This window comes from Parasteatoda tepidariorum, chromosome 5, assembly GCF_982258835.1.
Source record: "Parasteatoda tepidariorum strain Cologne lab strain chromosome 5, Ptep-v5.0, whole genome shotgun sequence".
Lineage (NCBI taxonomy): Eukaryota > Metazoa > Arthropoda > Arachnida > Araneae > Theridiidae > Parasteatoda > Parasteatoda tepidariorum.
In genome coordinates this window covers 70987559-71008759 of record NC_141759.1, presented here as the reverse complement: position 1 = coordinate 71008759, position 21201 = coordinate 70987559, and the positions used below count along the sequence as shown (strand labels likewise).

The following is a 21201-nucleotide window of genomic DNA, read 5'->3' as shown; positions in this document are numbered from 1 at the left end:
TTTTAGTATTTTATTAAATTGAACTTTATTTTAACTGCGACCCAATGTTTATTGTGACCCATAATTTATTTTGCCTTAATTTAAGACTTAAATTTATATGAAATAGATTTCTAAAGGAATAAAATTAATAAATTTAATCAGGATAAAATTCTTATTTAACCGTAAATGATTAATTTGTTTTGCCATGTCATCAAATTTTACAAATCTCAAGTGGATGGAGGCACAACGTAACAACCTTTTTGTAGCAATTAGATTAAAAATTTAGTTATGTATGAACCCTGCTTCTTTACTAACCTAACGTTAAAAGTAGTCGCAATAAATCGCTTTATTTTTTTCTATGCATCACACTACATACAACACTAAAAAGCAATGGTACAGGTACTACAAGATGCAGAAAAAGTAGTGATTACAGTAATTTTTTCGTACTTGTATTGCATTTGTTCCAACCACTGGTATAAACCTAATTCTAAATTGCTCAAATTCATTTAAGTGTCATTTTGGGCTTTCAACCTCTCAGCTCTTTAATTATAACACAGTCACCATAGGAAAAACTATTGACAATAAATTTGTATGTCTTTCCCTCATTCTCTCCAAGAAATGTGTGCAAAGAGCATTTATCAAAGCCTGTAATCTAACTACTGAATTATTATTATTTAAAAAAATTTGAACAATGATGTAAATTTGACGGAAACTATGACAAGGTAGCTAATTTTATTAGTTTTTTTCTTCCTTCTCACTTTTTTTATGTTTTATATACACTGAAGAGCCCAAAAAACTGGTACAAGCATGAGTATGTAAATAAAGGGGTATAGAGCCAATCAAAGTACAGCGGTGCAATTGGCAACGCATATATAAGACAACGAGTGTCTGGCACAGTTCTTACATCGGTTACTGCTGCTACAATGCCAGGTTATACAGATTTAAGTGAGTTTGAACGTGGTGTTATAGTCGGCGCACGGGAGATGGGACATAGCATCTCCGAGATAGCAATGACATTTGGATTTTCATGTACAACCATTTCACGAGCATACAGTGAGTATCGGAAATCCGGTAAAGCATCGAATCTACGACATTGCATACATATTTGGGATGCCTTGCAACGTGATGTTCAGAAGATATCCCTACTCCCACTGGTTTATGGGCAGCCCTGCAGGATTCATGGTGTCAATTATATCCAGCACTACTTCACACATTGATCGAATCCATGCCACGTCATGTTGCAGCACTTCTGCATGTTCGCTGGGGCCCTACACGATATTAGGCAGGTATACCAGTTTTTTTGGCTCTTCAGTGTACTTTTTAGAATATAGATTGTTTTTATAGTGTCTCATTCAAATAATATTTGTTTACAATCATTGTAAGATTTCCTTTCTTTATTAATAATTTTACTTTTATTCAAAGGATGTCCATGCTCGTTATAGGACTGAGACTCACCAAAGTGTTGTGTGCAGATTTAACGAGAGGTTTATATTATCCTTACCAACTTGTTCAAACTGTCTAGTTTTGGATGATAAATTGAATATATTACCTATATCATCTAATGCTTTATCAATAAAGACTTTGCCTCCAAAATCAAGAGTAAGTTCGAAATTAAATAAATTGTTTGTTAATAATTAATAACATACACTCTTTCTTTTTGTATTTAGAGATATATATTTTTTCTCTACACCTAATACAAATGTTATCTTAAGAACTTTTTTTTTCTTTTAAATTAAATAATGCTAAAATAATATATTATTACGTACTGCAATACCTGGCTTTGGTTTTTAAATATTGTGAAAGATATTAATTAAATTAATAACTATTTTCTATTATCATAATATTCCATTTATTATAATTCTATTAACAATGACAACAATAGCATTATTTTCAAATTTTTCTAAACTTTTAATACTATTTTATTATGATGATAAAAAAAATTTCATTAAATATTGAGTTTTTAAAGCTTAGAATTATGCATTTTAATCAGGAACTGATTAGTTATCCCTCTGTATCCCAGATGATTTGTTATTCCCTAGAGATAACAAATCAATCAATATAAGATATGAAATGATTAAACTAGCTTTGAATTTATATTTTTATTTGAAATTATAAACTTTTCTCAGAAAAACTTAAAAATAAATATTGAGTATTTGAAACATTTAATTAATTGCATTTTTAATAATCTTTTATGTTATAGGATGAGCCTCAGACACCAGAAGAGCGAGAACTTCAACTATTAAAATCATCATTAGATAGTTCTCAGCCTGCAGATGTTCTGATTAAAATGTGCAAAACTCTTGACCAGGCTAAAGCTGTGACAAAATTTGTTGATTCCTTAACTGAAATGACACTTCGTAGTACTGTTACTTTAACAGCTGCTCGTGGACGAGGAAAATCTGCGGCTCTTGGTCTTGCTGTAGCTGCAGCTATAGCATTTAAGTATACCAATATTTCTGTTGCGTCTCCTCACCCAGAAAATTTGAAAACATTTTTCAAATTTTTATTAGATGGATTAAATGCTCTTGGCTATGAGGTATTTTTTATTAGTAATATTTTAAAGCTTTTTTTTATTTAACTGCTAATTTTATTAGTAAAATATCATTATGTTCTAAATATTTAGTTAATATTATTCAGCTACTTATGCGAAGTATTTGGTGAAATGAAATATTAAATTCTTCAGTTATTAAGCCAACAAAGTTATTAAAATATTGTATTTTAAATTAATAAAAAATAGATATTAAGGAAAAGTAAGGAATTCACCAAAGCTTACACCTTCTTTCTATTTTCTTTTAAGTTAGGAAACAGTATTTAAAATGACTAAATACATTCCGTTTTCAAACTTATAATTAGTTTTAAGAAGTTACTTCTTTTTTTTAAAAGTATCACTAATTATGAAAATGATTTTTAAAAACAAAAAATAATTTTAAATGTTCTGCAACAGTTAAGAGGAAAGTAAAGAGGTAGTAAAAGAGATACAGGAAAGTAAAGAGAAAAAGTAAATCAGAATTTAAAAATATTTTTTTACTATATATATATATTAGAATTTCTGCTTATAAATAAAAAAAAAATTTTTATTTATATTTTATAGTTTGCAATTAAAATAATGTACTCATTTTTCCAATATAGCAAAATATATGTTTAAAATCATAACAAGAATTTTTTTATTATTATCAGGGCAATTTGAATTATTTTAAAATTTCCAATAAAGGTTTTATTATTCTCTTTACATATCCTTAAAAATTTGTAGTTCTTGCAAGTATTTTTTCCAGTGGTAGTGAACTAAAACAGTACTTTTTAAAACAAATGTAGTAGACTTTTACCGTAACTTAGCAACATGACCATGTATCTATTTGATCTTTAATATATATTATGCAGATTGGTGAACAAAATTTTTTCAATTCTAATTCATTAATAATATTAATAAATCACCTATGTTATCAGAAAATACTTAAACTACTAAAAATCCATAACTGTTAGGAGGCATGTCTTTATATAATTTTAAATTTTTATGAATTGAACCAAAATTTTTAACACTAATTCTACTATAATGTGTTTATTTAGAAAACAACTGATTATGAAGAAGTAAGATCTATGAATCCTGAATTCAACAAAGCTATTGTTCAAGTCAATGTGATGCGAAAACATAGACAAACTGTTAAATATGTTCAACCATCTTCTGAGGCTAAATTGGGACTGGTTGAACTTCTTGTGATTGATGAAGCTGCTGCCATACCACTTCCTTTCATTAAAGCTTTGATGGGGCCATATTTGATATTCTTAGCATCAACTGTTAATGGGTAATTAATGTTAAAATGATTCATAGCAATAAAGTTTTTACAAAAATTATTTTCTGAATTATAGCTGGCAAAGCATAATTTTATCATTGCATTTAAAAAAAGATTTGTTTTTCAAAATGTTATAACATAAAAGATTTATTGTTATAAGATAGCATAAAATTATTTTCTATATTATAGCTGGCAAAGCATAATTTTATTATTGTATTTTAAAAAAGATTTGTTTTTCAAAATGTTATAACAGAAAAGAATTTATGTTATAAGATAACATAAAATTATTTTCTATATTATAGTTGGCAAAGCATAATTTTATCATTGCATTTTAAAAAAGATTTGTTTTTCAAAATGTTTATAGTATTATTAATTAAATTATGTTAATGGAGGAAGGAATTGCAAATTTACAAATGGAAGGATTTACAAATATGTTATGTCTAACTGTATCTACAGAACATAATTTCGTTTTTTTGCCAGGTGCTTAAACAAGATAGTATTTGATAGGAAAATGAATTTGTAAACAGTACTTGAGTTAGAAATCCAAGTTAAAGAATGTAAATAGAGAAAGAAGGCTAGCTTCCATGTAAACCAATTCCCTAAGGTTTGGTGTGGTACCTATACATAAAGGGAAAAAAAGAACAACTTTTAGAAGCACTTCAGCCAAAATTTTTGAAACCAGTTTTCACCTTCCCTCCTCCCAACCACTACTAAGATTGGGGAGAAGAAGAAAAGTTTTCTCTTTTTATTTATTATTGGTTTGTTCTGCATTTTTTACACTTTTGATAAAGTGTACTGAACTGTTAATAAAGATATTCCTTTGAGAATACATTTATATCATCCATGTTGATTAAATCTGCTAGCACATTTTGACATAGAAAAAAGAATAAAATGGTGGGAAGCAGCGTATCCAACCATACATGTAGAGTTGTTTAACAACCGGTTCATTGGTAATGAATCTCCTGACTGTCACTTTACTTCTAATGTGCATGCACTGGATTTTAATATGTATGATGCTCTGCTAAATCTGAACATAGATGCCACTGCTCCGGACACGCGGAAAAAATTAAAAAACACGATAAATAACTATAAAGGAAAATTTTACAAATATTTTACTATTTTTGCTTGCTTTTTAAAAGGTATAGCATGGCATAAGTACTATAAAGTGGTGAATTATATAAGCTTATGAATTATTTAGAAATAGTGGTGAATAAAAATCTACTAAATTGAATTTATTAAACCAAGAATCACAATTCATAAACTACCACTTTAAAATATATATTTGCTGTCTGGAGCAAGTTGGCATCTCTGCCTGAATATGTTTTTCACCCTGTTAAGTTGTTTTTCTGGTCTAGTTTCCCCGGTTAGTTACATATTCGAAGAGTTGAACTTTTTCTCCCCTCTATATTCTTTGTCTTTGCATTTTACACTTTTTTTTATATTTATTAATTTTTATGATAATTTACATGCCATTTTTTTATTTGATTTTAGCTATGAAGGAACAGGAAGATCATTGTCACTTAAGCTCATTGCTCAGTTGCGAAAAGAATCCATAAACAATAATTCTTTAACAAGTGCTCAACAATCCAAGTCCTTAACAGGTATGGTCTAATAAATGCTGTGAAATGTCCCATATCTGGAATCGTTGGAACTTCAGCAAGTCTGGAAAATACAAGTTATTTCTGGGTAATAGGTCTTTAAAGTAAACTGACATCAAAACATCCTTATTCAAGAACAAATAAATGATAAATAAAGACAATTTTAATCAATGACGTATAAATTCAGCTGATTGCCCTATTTTTGCAGTTTTTGTTGCAGATTTCCATGTGGTTTTTAATCTCGATATTTTAATACACCATTATAATGTACCGTAAATTTCGAATCATGTATTTCAGTTAGTAATCATTTCTCGTTTAGTAACGATTCCACAGTTAATCCCTATGGTTTTGCTGATCGTTTTTTTTTGGTAGTTATTAAAACGGATTTTCACTTGGTTTTTAAAATCTCTATTTTTTAATATGATTTTAATTAGTTTGGCACACCTTGAATCGTGCATTTTGCTTCCAATTATTGACGATTCACCAGCAATCGCATGTCAGTTTACGATTGAATTTTTGTTAGATATTGATACACATTACATTTCAAATCGCGCATTTGAAGAATTATTTTTTGATGCACTCAATTTGTAAGGATTTTATTGTTTGCTTGGTTTCGTCAACTGCATTTTCTATAGTTTTGGATTACCATATAGTTTACTTTTGTTTTCATTTTTAATATATTATTACTGTACGTGAATTCGAATTGCACTTTTGATTAATCACTTTATGACCTGCTTTAATTGTGACGATTTTATCTAAAATCCGCAATTTTTCAGAACGTAAAATTTTTGCACTGTGAAATTGAGTGTCTGATTCTTGGCGGTAATAATACTTTTTTGCATGACATGAGATAAAGATACATGATCCTTTTTGAGCTGTAGTGAAATGCCAAATTTCGTTTTTGTGTTATCCATTTTTTTTCCAAGATATAGCAGAAATTGGATTAAAATACAAAAAAAATTAGAAATCTGGTAAAAATTATAAAAAGTAGAAAGGCGGAGGATTCTCAGCCTTGCATACTTTTCAACAAATCGCAAGTGCAATTTTTTTTGAAAAGGCAAGAGTTTTGATTGTTAAAAAGTGTCTGGGAAAGACCCTTTTGGCAAGCAGACGTCTGGATATGGGACTTTGTACTATAAATAACTTTTACTATTGAATTGTCTTTGCTAATACTATCTGTTGTTATTTGAGAGTTTCATGAGGGGTGGACTCAAATCAATCTATTTAGCTAATGCATATCGTTTATAATTTTAATTCATAGCATTGTAATTTTATACTTCACTTATAAGGTAAGTGTGGAGCAGCATTCCCAATTTATTTATGCTGTGGAAGTCTAGATGATTAACCTTCTTATGGCTGAACCCCTAGACTTAATCAATAAACTTCATCAGCAATTGTAATTATAATTAACGAAAAACTTATTATTTTAAATAATATTTAATGATCCAAATTTTAATAATTATTTTGAAAATAATTATTGAATTAATAAGGACTGAAAATTTTTTCATCATATCATTTTACCAATATGAGTTTTAAAATTCTATTTTAAGTCAGACTGTTGAATTCACTGGAGTGACATCTAGTTTAATTCTTAATTTGAGTTTAGTGCCTGCATAAACTGAAAAAGAATGAGCTGAAATATGGTTTGCATTAAAATAAAAATTATATTAAATAATTAATGGATTATTAATTTAAATTTTAAAAGATTTAACTATAGGCTTAGAAAATTACGACTAGTTAAAAAAAAAATTCTTGACCCTCGGAACCCTTTTGACCCTTTCACAGAATCCTAAAATTCTGTGGATCAACATTTAGGAACCGCTGGTGTAGAGGACCTTTTGTTTGTATCATTAGTTTTATGAAAAATGTTTATTTAATAAATTTTCAAAATCTTTCAAGAGTTTTTCGAATTATTATTTTTATTGGTTCTAGAATTTTCTGTTTATACTGTAATTTGTATTATAATAATTCTTAAAAAGAAATGCTGTGATGACTTTAATATTAATTATTTGCTTGTATTGACAATTTACAGAAGAGTGATTCAAAATTCAATTTAATTTATGTTTATTATAGACTTTAAGTACTTATAAAAATTATGTAAAAATAGTATTGAAATTTGAATGTATTTTTGTAAATATTAAAATAATCACTTGTATTCATTTATTACTTTTAGGACGTATTTTACATGAACTGACACTTGATGAATCAATTCGGTATGGACCAAGAGATCAAGTAGAAAATTGGCTAAATCATTTATTGTGTCTTGATGTTACTATTCCACCTGTAGCATTGTCTAAATTTCCTTCACTTAATGATTGCAAATTATATCCTTTTAAACATTTTCTTTTTAAAATTGTACTGGTAGTTCTTGTTGAAATGGTAGTTTACTTGTCTAAAAGTGTTTCTTAGTAAATTTTTTTGGTACACTGTTTTAGTACACTTTTTTGCACACTGTTTTAGTACATTTTAGTGTTGTATTTGCTTATTGTTTAGTGGATATCATTATATCAGTTATTATTTCTTTTTCCTTTTCTTCTTTTTTTATGTATCATTAATATATGTAAAAAAATCTTATTAGGTTGCAGATTCAAATTTTGAATTTTTTTTTTTTTTAAGTTCCTATATTTCTTTACAATATTTTTCATGTTGTGAAACATTGCTTTGATATTTTAAAATGTGATTAATAAATTATGCTTTGTATAATACATTATTTCAAGAAAACCTGTAATTTAATTTTTATAATTGAAATCCTTTTAAAAATAGATATGAAAGTTCTCCATTTTAAAAAAATCTGGTGTTGAAATTTTTTTATAATCAGAAATGTTGCTAGATTATTTTTAACTGTTAAATTAAACAATTAGATAATGCTGATATATTTCCTTAATAATATTTAAGTATTATATAAATCGAGATACATTGTTTAGCTGTAATAAATATGCTGAACGTTTCCTCCGACGTCTTATTGCTATTTTAGTTGCATCTCATTACCAAAATTCACCAAATGACTTATTAATTATGTCTGACGCACCTGCTCATCACTTATTTTGCTTGTGTAGTCCTTCATCTAAAACTTTACCTGAAATAATTTGTGTGTTACAGGTTTGTATTTTTCTTGTGTTACCTTTACAGTAATTTTTCTTAATACAATTATTATTCTGGAAGCCATTGCCTTATTGAATATTAAAAGCAGTATTCAATCTTGTCATAGATTCTAAAGCCACTAATTTATGTGGTCTGGTGAAGTTATTTATAGCCAATATGAAAAATATTAATGTTAGAAAATTTCTTCATACTCGTGTTTAGTTAGCTTTGGATTTTAACTTTATCATAACAGTAATAGATTAATAAAAATAGCTTCAAATAGCATGTTGTATAATAATTTGCTAGAATATTGTAACTTTTATTACAAAAAATTACAAATGCAAATATGTCACATATTCTATAACAAAGAAAATTAATTTTATGCAAATTTATTATTCTTCATATAGTAATCATGCAACTTCTGTGCTGGTTTTTATTTTTTTAAATACTTTATTTTTGACAGTTTTAAAATGTATTATAGATATTTTATTTATTTTTTAAAACAGTATTGATTATAAATATTTTTTTTTCTTTTTTAAGAAATAAGATTTTAGTAACTTTTTATTAAGTGTGTGTTCATGCATTGGAATAAAAGGCAAAAAGTTTATGCAAAAAAAAAAAAAAAAAAAAACAGCTGTAGTAATAAATGTTGTTAATAATATAGTTGATGTTTAAAATTTACATTGCAAGCATTTTAAACATTTGTGATTTTTTTTTAATTTTTAAAATTTTTAGTTTTAAAACTTTTTTTATTATTATTTTAGATTTGTTTAGAAGGTAAATTATCTGAGAACATTGTGAAGCAGGAGCTTAGTCGAGGCAAACGTTATGAAGGAGATATAATTCCTTGGTCTATTTCTCAGGAGGTAAAGGATTTAGATATAGTTTTTTAAAGGCATTTTTAATGCAGTTTTCTTAGAGAGTTTTTGTATTAATTTCTATTAGAATGGTATACATTCTGCTTTTTCTTCTGCTTTTTTTTTTTAATATTTATTTATTTAAATTTTGATTTGCTTCTTTATTTTTAAATTATTAGAGTCAGCAAAGTTAAGTAATGTTTTCATTATTCTATAATAGTAAAAACCATAAATTAAGCTTAAATACTTAATAATGATTAAAGTTTTATATTTTGTGCACAACTATTTCATAACCTGAGGCAGTTTTGTTGTCCGTTTCTCTCTATTTTATTTATTTATTTTGTCAACAAGCATTAAACTAAACTGAGTTTACTTGTTTAAAAGTATTTCTTAGTACATTGTTTTTGTACATTTTAGTTTTGTATTTTCTTACTGTTAATTTGCAAATTATCATAGGCGTTAATCTTAAAAAATTAAAGGAGAAACATTTGGTTTGTCTTTACTTTTTTTTTGAGTAACATAACATTGTCTGGGGCCAGTTTTAGACACTGTAAACTAAAGAAACATACCTATCTGTTTCAAAATTTAGTGTTGCTAGTTTTTTTTTTTTTCTTCCTCAAGCACGAGATTCCTCCTGTAATTCACAATTTTCTAAGAATGCTGAAAAATAAATTTCTTTCCAGAGAATTTTTTACCATATTTATTTGAAAATGTGTAAAACTAATCAAAACAAAGCCTAAAATACATGGATTTATAAAAATTGAAACTAGGTGCTGGAAATTTCGATTTTTCAAGTTGAATTTTTAAGACATGGTTAATTAATTAACTTGAAAAATTTTTGTTAATCAAACCGAGGATTCTGTGGTCTTTGTTATCTAGTTTTTATTTATTTGAACTTATAGCTTTTCTTTTACATTCTTATAATTTTAAATATTCTTATATTTATATTTTTGAAATTATGTTATACTCTTATTTAATTAAATCTTTATACAGTGAAACCTGTGTATAACGATACTGTCTATAACGATAAACCTGTCTATAGCGATATTTCCTTGAGGTCCCGGTGAAATTCCTATTTACTCAATGTATTTTTAACCTGTTTATAGCGATAACCACTTTTCAGTTAAACATGTCTACAACGATAATTTTTCCTCTTTTGAAAGTTGATAGTTCTATTCCGATTTTTCTACCGTTGGAAAACGACTCCCCAACGAGCCTAAATGTGAGGTAACAAAATTATTTTTCTCCATCTCCTTTGTATGTAATATTCTTTCGTTGTTTCTGAGAAAAAAAGCCATTTTTAAGTGAAATTAGAGCAGTAGAAATGGGTGAAGGGGTATTGTAGGAGGGAGAGAGCTACGTCAGAAAAACGGGTGACACACTGATGGGTGAAAACAGGACTCAAATTTCACCCGAGAATGCCATATTGCTAATTAACACTTTGCAAGATTTTGTTGCAACATTACCAAATGTAACTGATGTTTATTTGAATTCATTAGATGAACTGAAATCTATGTGCATGGAAATGGCAATTGCTTCCAAAAATAAGCAAACAAAACTAACCGATTATTTTTCTAAATAATTTCTGTTTTGATTCATAAAATTGTAAGTAAATTTTTCTTGTGTGCTGTTTCATAATTCTAAGAAAAATTTTCATTTGGAGCCTATAAAAGAAGTTTAATTTATCATTAGTTTTAAACGAATACTTTTAAATTTCAAACCTGTCTATAACGATAACCTGCCTATAACAATATTTTATTTAGGTCCCTACAGTATCGTTATAGACAGGTTTTACTGTATTATATTATTAGCATTCCATTATTCTAAGATAATTTGAACAATTTTCAAATGCTTTATTTCTGACCTGTTGATTTATTAATGATATAGCTTTCCTCTTGTTTAAAGCTTAAAATACATTGCTATAAATTATTATTGTTATATAGCATAGCATTTAATTTTATACTTTTCAACCCATTGAGTAGAATCACCAAAAATAGCTTTAGTTAATGTTGCACATGCACACGAAATAGTCTTTGTAATTGTTTTTAATACAGTTTTTTGATTTCGTAACTTTTTATTTCTTTTTTTGTAATTTAATGCCTGTATTTTCCCCCATAATTTCTTAATGTTCAAAGTTTTAGTTCCTATATATTAATTAAAATATAATCTTTATCTGTTACAGAAATATTCATTACATAAAATTTCTTTTGTAGTATTCTGAGGAAGATTTTCCTGCTCTTTCTGGTGCTCGAATTGTAAAAATAGCAACTCACCCAGACTATCAAAATGTAAGTATTTATGCTCTTCTACTCTCTTCAAAGTATTTATCATTGCTGCCAGTTGATCATGTTAATTTCTGCTATCTGAACAAAAACAGACATTATTAAATTGGATTTGTATATCTTGTGTGTGTAAGATTCATTCAAACATTATCTCATAACTTTTCAAATTGATGTCTTAAAATATTTTTATAAATACAGTGAAACCTCGATTTTACGTCCCCCGAATTTACGTTTTTCCCGCATTTTACGTTTTTTTCATCAGGACCCAGTTTTTCCGTATACCTCCAATGTTAATTTTACCCGGATTGTAAGTTTTTAATTTACGGAATTTCCCGCATTTTACGTTTTTTGTAGAAAGAAAAAAAATAAAAAAATGTTTTAATAAGCAATATTTTTTCTATGTTTGCTTCTTTAAAGCTCATCCACGTTGTTGAAAGTAAATCTATGAAAGCAGAAACGCATTCCACAGACTACTGTTTTCTAGAACTTTAGTCATCTCTCCCCCTTCCTTTGTTGAACACCTGCTGCCTGTCTCGGACAAGGCAGCGGGCGAAGAAACAAAGTACAGAAACACATTTCATTGGTGCAGGAATGAGACAGATAGGAGAAGAGACACTCCAGTTACCAATCAGATGTAGTGACTTATTTTCTTCCTTGGAAAGCAAAGGGGATCTTTACGTTTCTACAGCTTTTCAGACTCTGTTGTTGTTCAGCACAAGGTGGTCGCATTTCAAACCCTTTCGTACGAAAATGGTGAGCAAAAAACGCAAAAACTTTTCTGTTGCTGAGAAAGCCGAAATTGTTAAGCAGTTTAATGAATTTCATGGAACAAAAGTAGCATTCGCTCAATTGCAAGGAATTCCCGTAACAACCCTGCAATCCATACTACAGGAAAAAGAATGCATTGATAAAAACTTTGAAAAAGTCGGTGAAAAAAATGCCAAGAAACGGAGAACAATGAAAAAATCCCCGTACGACAAGATGGAAGGGATTTTAGTAAAATGGTTTAAAGAGGCTCGTGACGCTAATGTACCTGTAAATGGCACCATATTAAGAGAGAAAGCTCTAGAAATCGCCGATAGACTTGGTTTAAAAGACTTTACAGCTTCCAATGGCTGGATTGACCGGATGAAAAAAAGACATAATCTTGTGTTTAGATCGCTCTCCGGAGAATCATCAAGCGTGGATGAAGCTACAATAGAAGAATGGAAGAAAAATTTACCAAATTTGACCAAAGGATACAAGCCAAAGGACGTATTCAATGTGGACGAGACCGGACTTTTCTTTAACCTTCTGCCGGATAAAAGTTACGTTTCTAAGGGAGATTCCTGCCACGGAGGGAAGATGTCAAAATTGCGTCTTACGGTTTTACTATGCTGTAATTCTGATGGAAGTGAGAAGGTGACTCCACTCGTTGTTGGAAAATCACGCAAACCACGATGCTTTAAAAATGTGAGAAGTTTCCCAACAAATTATGAAGCAAACAAAAAAGCGTGGATAACAAAAGCCCTTTTCGAAGACTTTTTACAGAAACTGAATAAAAAGATGAAATTTCAGAACCGTAAAATAATTTTGTTCATCGATCAATGCAGTGCACATCCGGATTTGCAGCTATCTAATGTGCGTGTTGAGTTTTTTCCTGCAAACTGTACAAGCATATTACAGCCTTGTGATCTCGGCATTATTCGATCATTTAAGGTTTTTTACAGAAAGCAACTTGTCCGGAAAGCTGTAGCTGAACTAGAGAACGGAAACCTAAATGACGCCTGCAAACTAAAGTTAAGTGTTCTGGAGGCTATGCATTTTATTTCTGCTGCTTGGAGAAGCGTTACACAAAAGTGCATTTCCCAATGTTTTGAAGAAAGCGGAATCGTAACTTCTAATGAACCGTTAACAGATGCAGGATTAGCTATGAAACAGTTAGCTATGAAGCTATGTTAGCTATGAGATTAATGAAGTTAGCTATGAGATTAATGAAACAGTTAGCTATGACTTCGACGAGTACATCCGAGAAAACTTAGCAACATGCGAAGCTGAGAGAACCACTGCTCCATCCGTGGACGATGTTATGGACTTTTCATCCGCCGATGAAGATGAACAAGAAGAAATAGAAGCACAGCCCGTTCCTTCTTTCAACACAGCATTGAGAAGTTTGCTAATAGTGAAAGACTATTTTCTATCATACAAAGACCAGGAAAAAAATTTGCAAAAGATTTCAGTCCTGGAAGATGAGGCATTTACTTTGAACTCAATGTCTAAAAAACAATCTACTATTACGCACTATTTTGCACCTAAATTACATGATTCTTAATAAAAATTGTAAAAGTGATCTTGAACTGGTATGTTTTTTTCTTTAAATACTACTATTCTTTTCGTAAAATATAGATTTTAATAGTACCTTTTGAAAGAGTCATCTTTACTACCTTTAGTTTGTTTTATTTTCCCATTATTATTATATGATTTTTTGCTATCTAAGTATTTCCCGTATTTTACGTTTTCCCGGATTTTACGTTTTTTTCCCCAGTCCCCTGAGAAACGTAAAATCGGGGTTTCACTGCAGTTAAATTAAACAATTAATAATGTATGTCTTTACTTATTTTATTTGATTTTAATATACTCATTACCAGTTAAAACATTGATACACGACTTGTGAAAAAGTAGAGATAATAGTGTTGGCATAAAGATTATTTTGAGTTGCAGTAACTCAAAAATAAATGTCCTTTACTTTTCTATGAAATTGCATTCTTTAGTGCTTCTAAATTTTTTTAATATTCTTAATAAAAAATAACATTCTTGAATTGTGTTACTATCTATGTAAATAAAATAATATGTATTAAAATAAAATGTAACATTAAAATTTTTTTTTATTTTTTTAAATTTTTTTTGCAATACGCCTGCTTTTTTTTATAAACAATGTAAAAATTGTAATAAGAAGAAAAATTTCTAATTCTTTGAGAGGAATTTATTAAAAAATATTATTAATTTAATATTTTGATGAAATCTGATTGTAAAAAATGGCATATGGCTTATTTTATGTATCATGAAATAAAAATTTTTGCTTCATGATATATTAAGATCATGTTAAAAATGTGTTTAAAAAGATATATAGATGTAAAACATTTTGCATGAATGCCCTTTGTATATTCTTGAAAATTTTTTATTTATTAAAATAGTTTTAGTTTAAAAGCTGAACGAAGAGTTCTTATATTGGAATTCAAATAATTTAGTTAACTAAGATTTGGAAAATCTTTTTAGTAATCAATATTATTTATAACTAAGTTTTTTTTTCTTCTTTCACATTAATTGTTTGAGTGCCCAATAGAGTTAAGTATAAATTTTTTTTTCAAAAGAATTAAAATGAAAAAATATTATGTTTGAAAGAAAAAAAGTGGTATAAAATAAATTTTACTGATTTCTGATATATTTTTTGGTATGAATCTAATTAAAAGTTGAAGCAATTTTTAATTTCTGAAATTTATTTACCGAGTAATTTATTTTCTTGGAAAAAAAAAATTTTATCCAATGAATTTGCATAAAATAAAACAATTTTTTTAGAGAGGATATGGGACTTTGGCTTTGAAATTGCTGCAAGAATTTTACGAGGGTAAATATAACACCTCTGAAAATTTACCCACTGTATCTGCTCTCAATAATATGACTTCACTACCGATAAAAGATGAAGATGATGAAGAAATTGAAAGTATGTTAAAGGAACGATTGCAACCGAGAATGTCTTTACCACCATTGCTTTATGAAATGAACCAGATTAAGCCAGACATTCTGGACTATATCGGAGTTAGCTATGGTTTATCAGAAGAATTGTTAAGGTTTGCAAGTTTAATCAATATTTTTTGTTCTAAAGTTTGACTTTTATGCATACATTTGTAAATTTTTTAAGACTTAAGATAGAAATGTTTTTAGAAAAATGTTTATTGCTATATTTACTAAATATAGTTAAAAAAGGGAAGAGAATCATAAATTATTTTTTAATATCTACTATTTAAATCTGATAACCTAATGTTTCCTAAGATTTTTTACCTTCTTATTTTAATTCATCTATTCTGCAATGGTAAGAAATTTAAACAACATTTTTTCATGCAACTATGCCATGTAAAATGCAAATTGGCTAAATTAATTTAAGAATTTTGTGATCATAAAATACAACTATTTTTATTGAAATTTTTAGACATAAGTTAAAATTTATGTGTTAATTTCAGAAGTTGATTTTGTAATACAGCCCTGTTTTAACAAAATTCCTAATTTAACTCTTTTTTCCTCAAATGAACTGAAGTCAAGAAACTCTATTTAACAAATTCAATTTCTTTAATGAAACGATTTAAAAAAATTTCAATAATTTTAAAATGTAAATACAATGGGTATTGATGGTAAACATTTTTGTCTGAAATAAATTATTATATGGTCCATGCTAGGTTGGTTAGTAAGATATAAAGCTTATATTTCTCTATGGCTACTTGTTAAAGCTTCATTGGTTGTCAATGGAAAAACAATGTAATCAAAAATTTGATTTTAAATTCACCTAATATTTTTACCAGGTAAGATCAAATAAATATTGCAATGTAAGAGAGTAAATTTATCTTATTCTTTCTCCACAGATTTTGGAAGAAAAGTGATTTCTGTCCTGTTTATCTTAACTACACACCTGTAAGTATATAATTACCTAGTCTTTTGAAGGAAAAATGTTCTGTTTATTTTTTGTTAGTTTTGTTGTTTGGAATAGTTGATACGCATTCGTAAGATATATATAAATTAAAAATTTAGTACTTGCTTAATATGTATATGTGCTTTTTTAACTAGAATATTTCTTGTGGTATGATTTGAGTTTCTAAATTTGTGTTAGATAGCTTTATTTCTATATGGTAGAAATCAGTTTCTTTTCATATCTGTTTTTATGACAATAATAAGAAATAGCTTAATTTTTAGTTCTTTCTTCCATTCTCTTTGTTATGTTTTTCTTTCCTTCCTTTCATTTTTTTTTAATAAAATAAATAAATAAAATTAAACAAAACAGATTGGTGATTGAAAATCTTAGCAAAAATAAAGCTACATTATTTAGTCAGTAATGAAAAATAAAGAAATCATAACTTTTTTAATGAAACTGTAACTACATATATATATAGTATATATAACTCATTATTTTATGTAAGTAACAAAAAAAATTATTTGCTAATTGGTTAAATTGATTGCTTTGGTTTTGCTAAAAAAATATTACGAAAGTTTTAATTTTTGCTGTTTCCTCTATCTCTTTATTATTACTAGTAGTGTAGTATATTTCGACTTTACGGTTTCCCCTTTTTATAAAAAAAAAATGTTATGTTATATTTGTGTAAAAAGGGAAAAAAATGTAATATTGTACAAATGAAATCTAGAGAAAGCCTTACAAGCTTTTAAAAGAATATAGATTAATCAAATCAGCAAATGATTTAGAATTAGATGCTGCTTTATAAGTATGATTTATTCGGAACAGAGCACTACCACCTGAGTCAATAGCGTAAGTGAATTTAAAAACAACATTTTTATATCTATTTGATAAAAATATATTTAAAAAATTATCATAAAATTTCCTTTACATACTGTGTACAATTACTGCGCCACCAAGACTTAAAATATTGTGTAGCTATATTATAAAAAACCCTCATTTTTCTGATTTTATTGATGAAAAAATATTGAGAAAAATATATTACCTTTATTATAAGACTATTTCAATTATCCAAATCTGCTCTGTTCTCAATTACTAAGAATAATCAAGGTCCTAACTGTATATGATTTAAGCATTCAATCATCTATTTTGTAAATCTGTATTTTTAATTGTATTGCTTCAATATTAATTATGTTTGAGCTGAAAGAACTTTTTTTTTTGGAAACTATTATTACAATAAATTATTAGTATTAAATTATTAAAATAAATATTTTTAAGGTAATACAAAAGATGACTTTTTATTTAAAAAAAATATCAGAATTTCTGTGAAATATTTTACAGCAATGATTTCGCTTGAATGTTAACTAATTTATTTTTCAGTATCATAACATTTCAGAAGAGTTTATCATAACTTACATTATTTTATTTATGATGAATGATTTTTTTTTCCTTTTAGAATCAACTTACGGGCGACCATTCATGTATAATGTTGAAGCAGCTTACTGGTATATCAACAAGTTCTAAATGGTTGCCAACCTTTTGGTATAGATTCTGCGAAAAAATTGTTCATACACTACAATTTTTGAAATTAGGAGCAAGTCTTGGTTTTTCTCTAATTTCTAAGAACTTACTTCCATCCGAGATATTTATAGGTAACCGCTTATTTTTATAATGATTACTTCATAAAAATTTTAAAATATGTGTTAAATCCAACTATACCATTATGAACTACTAAAAATAGGAAATAATGAGTTAGTTCACTTTATTGCTAAACTATTAGGTAATGACTAGTTTGATTATCTAAAATTAAAAAAAGCCTGTTCAGAATTAGAATTTTTAGAAAGTTACATTAATTAAAGCATATACTTGTCTAATTCAAAAAATAAATAAATAAAAGTATGATCTATTTAAATAACTATGATTAAAATCATGATTTAAGTTACTCAATTTAGCCATTTCAAATAAAAAAATTAAATTAAACTTTTTCTTTTCAAGATTATTAGTAATAAGCTAGGAAACATCTATGATTACCGCTCTATGTTAACCTTTCCATTAATGAATTTTTTAGAGAAAGAAAACAACTTAAGGCATTATGATGATTATTTTTGGTTAGTTTTTTTCCCCCCTTTTATATGATGCATTTATATAACAATATCTATTTCTTTCAAAGTAATACAAGAGACAAGAAAACGTCATGACACCAAGTCTTAGTCGACTTGATATTAATTAAACTGACCAAACTTACGCAAACTTTTAAATAAAATTTTAGATAAGAGGCAAAAATTCTCATGCTTTTGAACACATTTAAATAAGCAAATGGATTCTGCTTTTCTCTATCAGATGAAATAAGTTAAATTTGGCCTCAATTTTTTTGATAATAATTAAGGATAATTCAAAGTTTGGCAAACAGTTTTTATTAAACTGCATACTAAAGGAAATACATTATTCTAATAAAAAAAAATGGTGTGTACTCTTTCTGTTGTTCCTGAATAAGTAGTTGCTTATTTTTGTTTATAGTCCTCACATTCTTTAATTTCTTTTTATTAGCAGTATGGAAAATTCTTAATTTTTTTTCTTCAATAATTCCAACTGGCATTGGCCTTAATTTGTTCAAATTAGCAGGGTTCTACTGTATTGTATTTTTATTAATAACATTTTAATGTATTTAATTGATTGCACTATTTTAAGTTTAGTAGATTTTTTTTAAACTGTATACCAAAGAAAATGTATTATTCTAATGAGAAAAGGAGTAAGACACTATTTTTTGTTGCTTCAAAATAAGAGAATTTAGCGCTAGTTAATAATTTTTATTCCTTTGGCCCCCCATTTTTTTTTTTTTTTTTAAATTATAATCTCAGATAACCTGTTATTTTTTTCTTAATCTTATGATTTCAAAGGGGTCTGTTGCTATTGAGTTAAGATTAAAGTTGTTCTTAATTTTTAAATTATATTTTAATGTATTTCATTTTTCTTGTTTGAAGGATATAAAAATTAGCAAACAGATTTTATTAATTAATATTAGATATATAATCAGACTTATAATTAATTTTAGACAAAATAAAATTTTTTTGGTAATTTGAATAAGTTTTGGTTTAAATTAGTTCTGACTTGTGGAATTCTACTAAGTTTATTTTGTTAAATTAATTACATTTTAATGTAATGCTTTATTACTCATTGCAATATTTTTGAAATTTTACAGATAATTTCGCTTTTGTTCCAGACTTATCTAAGCAGGAAGTTTTGTGCCATTTAACTCCTGATGATTTAGATACATTGAAAGAGTTTAATTCCAAAACAAGCTTTATTAATATTCCAAACCACATCATCCATTCTTTATCTCAGTTTTATTTCTCACATCGTATGAGGAATGTACGGTTAACTGACAGTGAAGCAGTAAGTGTGAATTTTGTAAATTCCTACTAAATTTAGTTTAAGTTTTAAAGTTTATTTTCTCTTTTTAAATCTTAGTTCTAATAGTAATTTTGTTATTAACAAGTAAATGCAAACAAAACTAAATTTTTTTTTACATTATTATTGTTATTTTGATATTTTATATCTTTTATACTTTTTAAAATTATGCACAAGCTATTTACTGAAAATGCTATTCTACTTATTTTAATCTCTATTCGAGTTAAATTAATTTCCTGAAACCATTAAAGCAAAAAATTTTACAAAAAAGCTATTTAGACAACGTGTAGATATTTAAATGTGCTTTTTTTTTTAAATTAAAATTTTTTTTTTAATCCATAAACATATAAATCCATAATTAAAACATTTTTTAAAAAAGAATGTTTTAAACATGTGATTATTATTTTAATGTTAGTTTATTTGTTGATTTAAAGAATGTTTACTCTTTCTTTTCAGTTGATACTTTTTGCTCATGGTCTTCTGTTTATACCATTTGAAAATGTAGCTGAAAATCAAGAAAATGTTTTGAAGGAGTTTAAATCTGGTTTTACAAAGATCTCAAATTATATTTTGAGTTTGGACCAATGACAATTTTATTTATGCTGAAATGTATATTATTATTGTAAATAAAAATATTTTAAGACAAGGGATATACTTCATCTGCCAATATTTAATCTTAAAAATTTTATTTTCAAAAATTCTAGTTGATTTATTTTCTGATAAAAATTTTAATAGTATATATGTATCCAAAACTTTTGGTTACTTAGATAGGGGCTTTTGGACTGCAGAATCCATCCCATTTTTTAAAAGTAATGTATAAAAATTATGCTAAAATTTGAAGTATTTGAATTTTGGATGTATAATTTTTTTTCTATTTTATATTTATGCAATTGTTATAAATAATATTAATCTTTATTTTAAAATGATAGTCTCTGTCTGATTGTGCTTGGGTTGCAGACAAAATTGAATTTATGAATATAAATGCAACAGACTGTCTCAAGAAATTCTGCCATCAGAAATATAGATTCTTTTTACTCCCTTTTATAAAGTTGAGCATATTTCAGGGTAGATCAAAAATGATGCAAAAAATAGATAAAAAGTAATACTCAGTGTCCTCGGTTTACCGTCAGTGTCCTTTTTAGTGACAATTCTAAATATTTATTGTGAGCTCACAGAAATTACTTCTTCAACAACCTATTTTCAAGTTTTCATATTTTTTTTGAAATACTGTCTACTCTTTACAATGACCTCATTATGATGATCGATTTTATTTATTTTTTTGCTATTCTATAAATTTAAATGTTATTTTAACACCTGGAGCAATGCCACAACAATAACAATGATTATAAACATACACAATTTTACGATGCTAGCATTCATTGAAATATAAATTAGTTAGTTTTTTCCACATTTCTAGGGAAATAAGATCAAAAACAAAAGAAACTGAGAATCCAAGTTTGAGAATTTTAGGTTTGATCAAAGAAAAATTGGACAAGAATCCTCTAAATTCTAATTCTAGGTCAGAGATAGACTGCTCATCATCTGAAATGA

At 27.1% G+C, this 21201-nt stretch overlaps 1 protein-coding gene across 2 annotated transcripts in view; it reads left to right on the top strand.

Moving 5' to 3' along the window:
* l(1)G0020 (RNA cytidine acetyltransferase l(1)G0020) overlaps positions 1 to 20296 on the top strand; it is a 28617-nt gene extending 8321 nt beyond the window's left edge. Inside the window, exons 5-17 of one of the 2 annotated variants that reach the window (XM_087164179.1) lie at positions 1402 to 1578; positions 2180 to 2515; positions 3544 to 3779; positions 5259 to 5368; positions 7539 to 7689; positions 8260 to 8464; positions 9211 to 9312; positions 11517 to 11591; positions 15141 to 15412; positions 16199 to 16247; positions 17699 to 17894; positions 19463 to 19635; positions 20107 to 20296. In XM_087164179.1, the coding sequence (XP_087020305.1) occupies positions 1402 to 1578; positions 2180 to 2515; positions 3544 to 3779; positions 5259 to 5368; positions 7539 to 7689; positions 8260 to 8464; positions 9211 to 9312; positions 11517 to 11591; positions 15141 to 15412; positions 16199 to 16247; positions 17699 to 17894; positions 19463 to 19635; positions 20107 to 20238 (2214 nt within the window). In that variant the 3' untranslated portion in view covers positions 20239 to 20296. Of the gene's footprint in view, positions 1 to 1401; positions 1579 to 2179; positions 2516 to 3543; positions 3780 to 5258; positions 5369 to 7538; positions 7690 to 8259; positions 8465 to 9210; positions 9313 to 11516; positions 11592 to 15140; positions 15413 to 16198; positions 16248 to 17698; positions 17895 to 19441; positions 19636 to 20106 lie in introns of both variants that reach the window. The other variant, XM_087164178.1, reaches the window with a different exon arrangement.
* Positions 20297 to 21201: the final 905 nt, after the last annotated feature.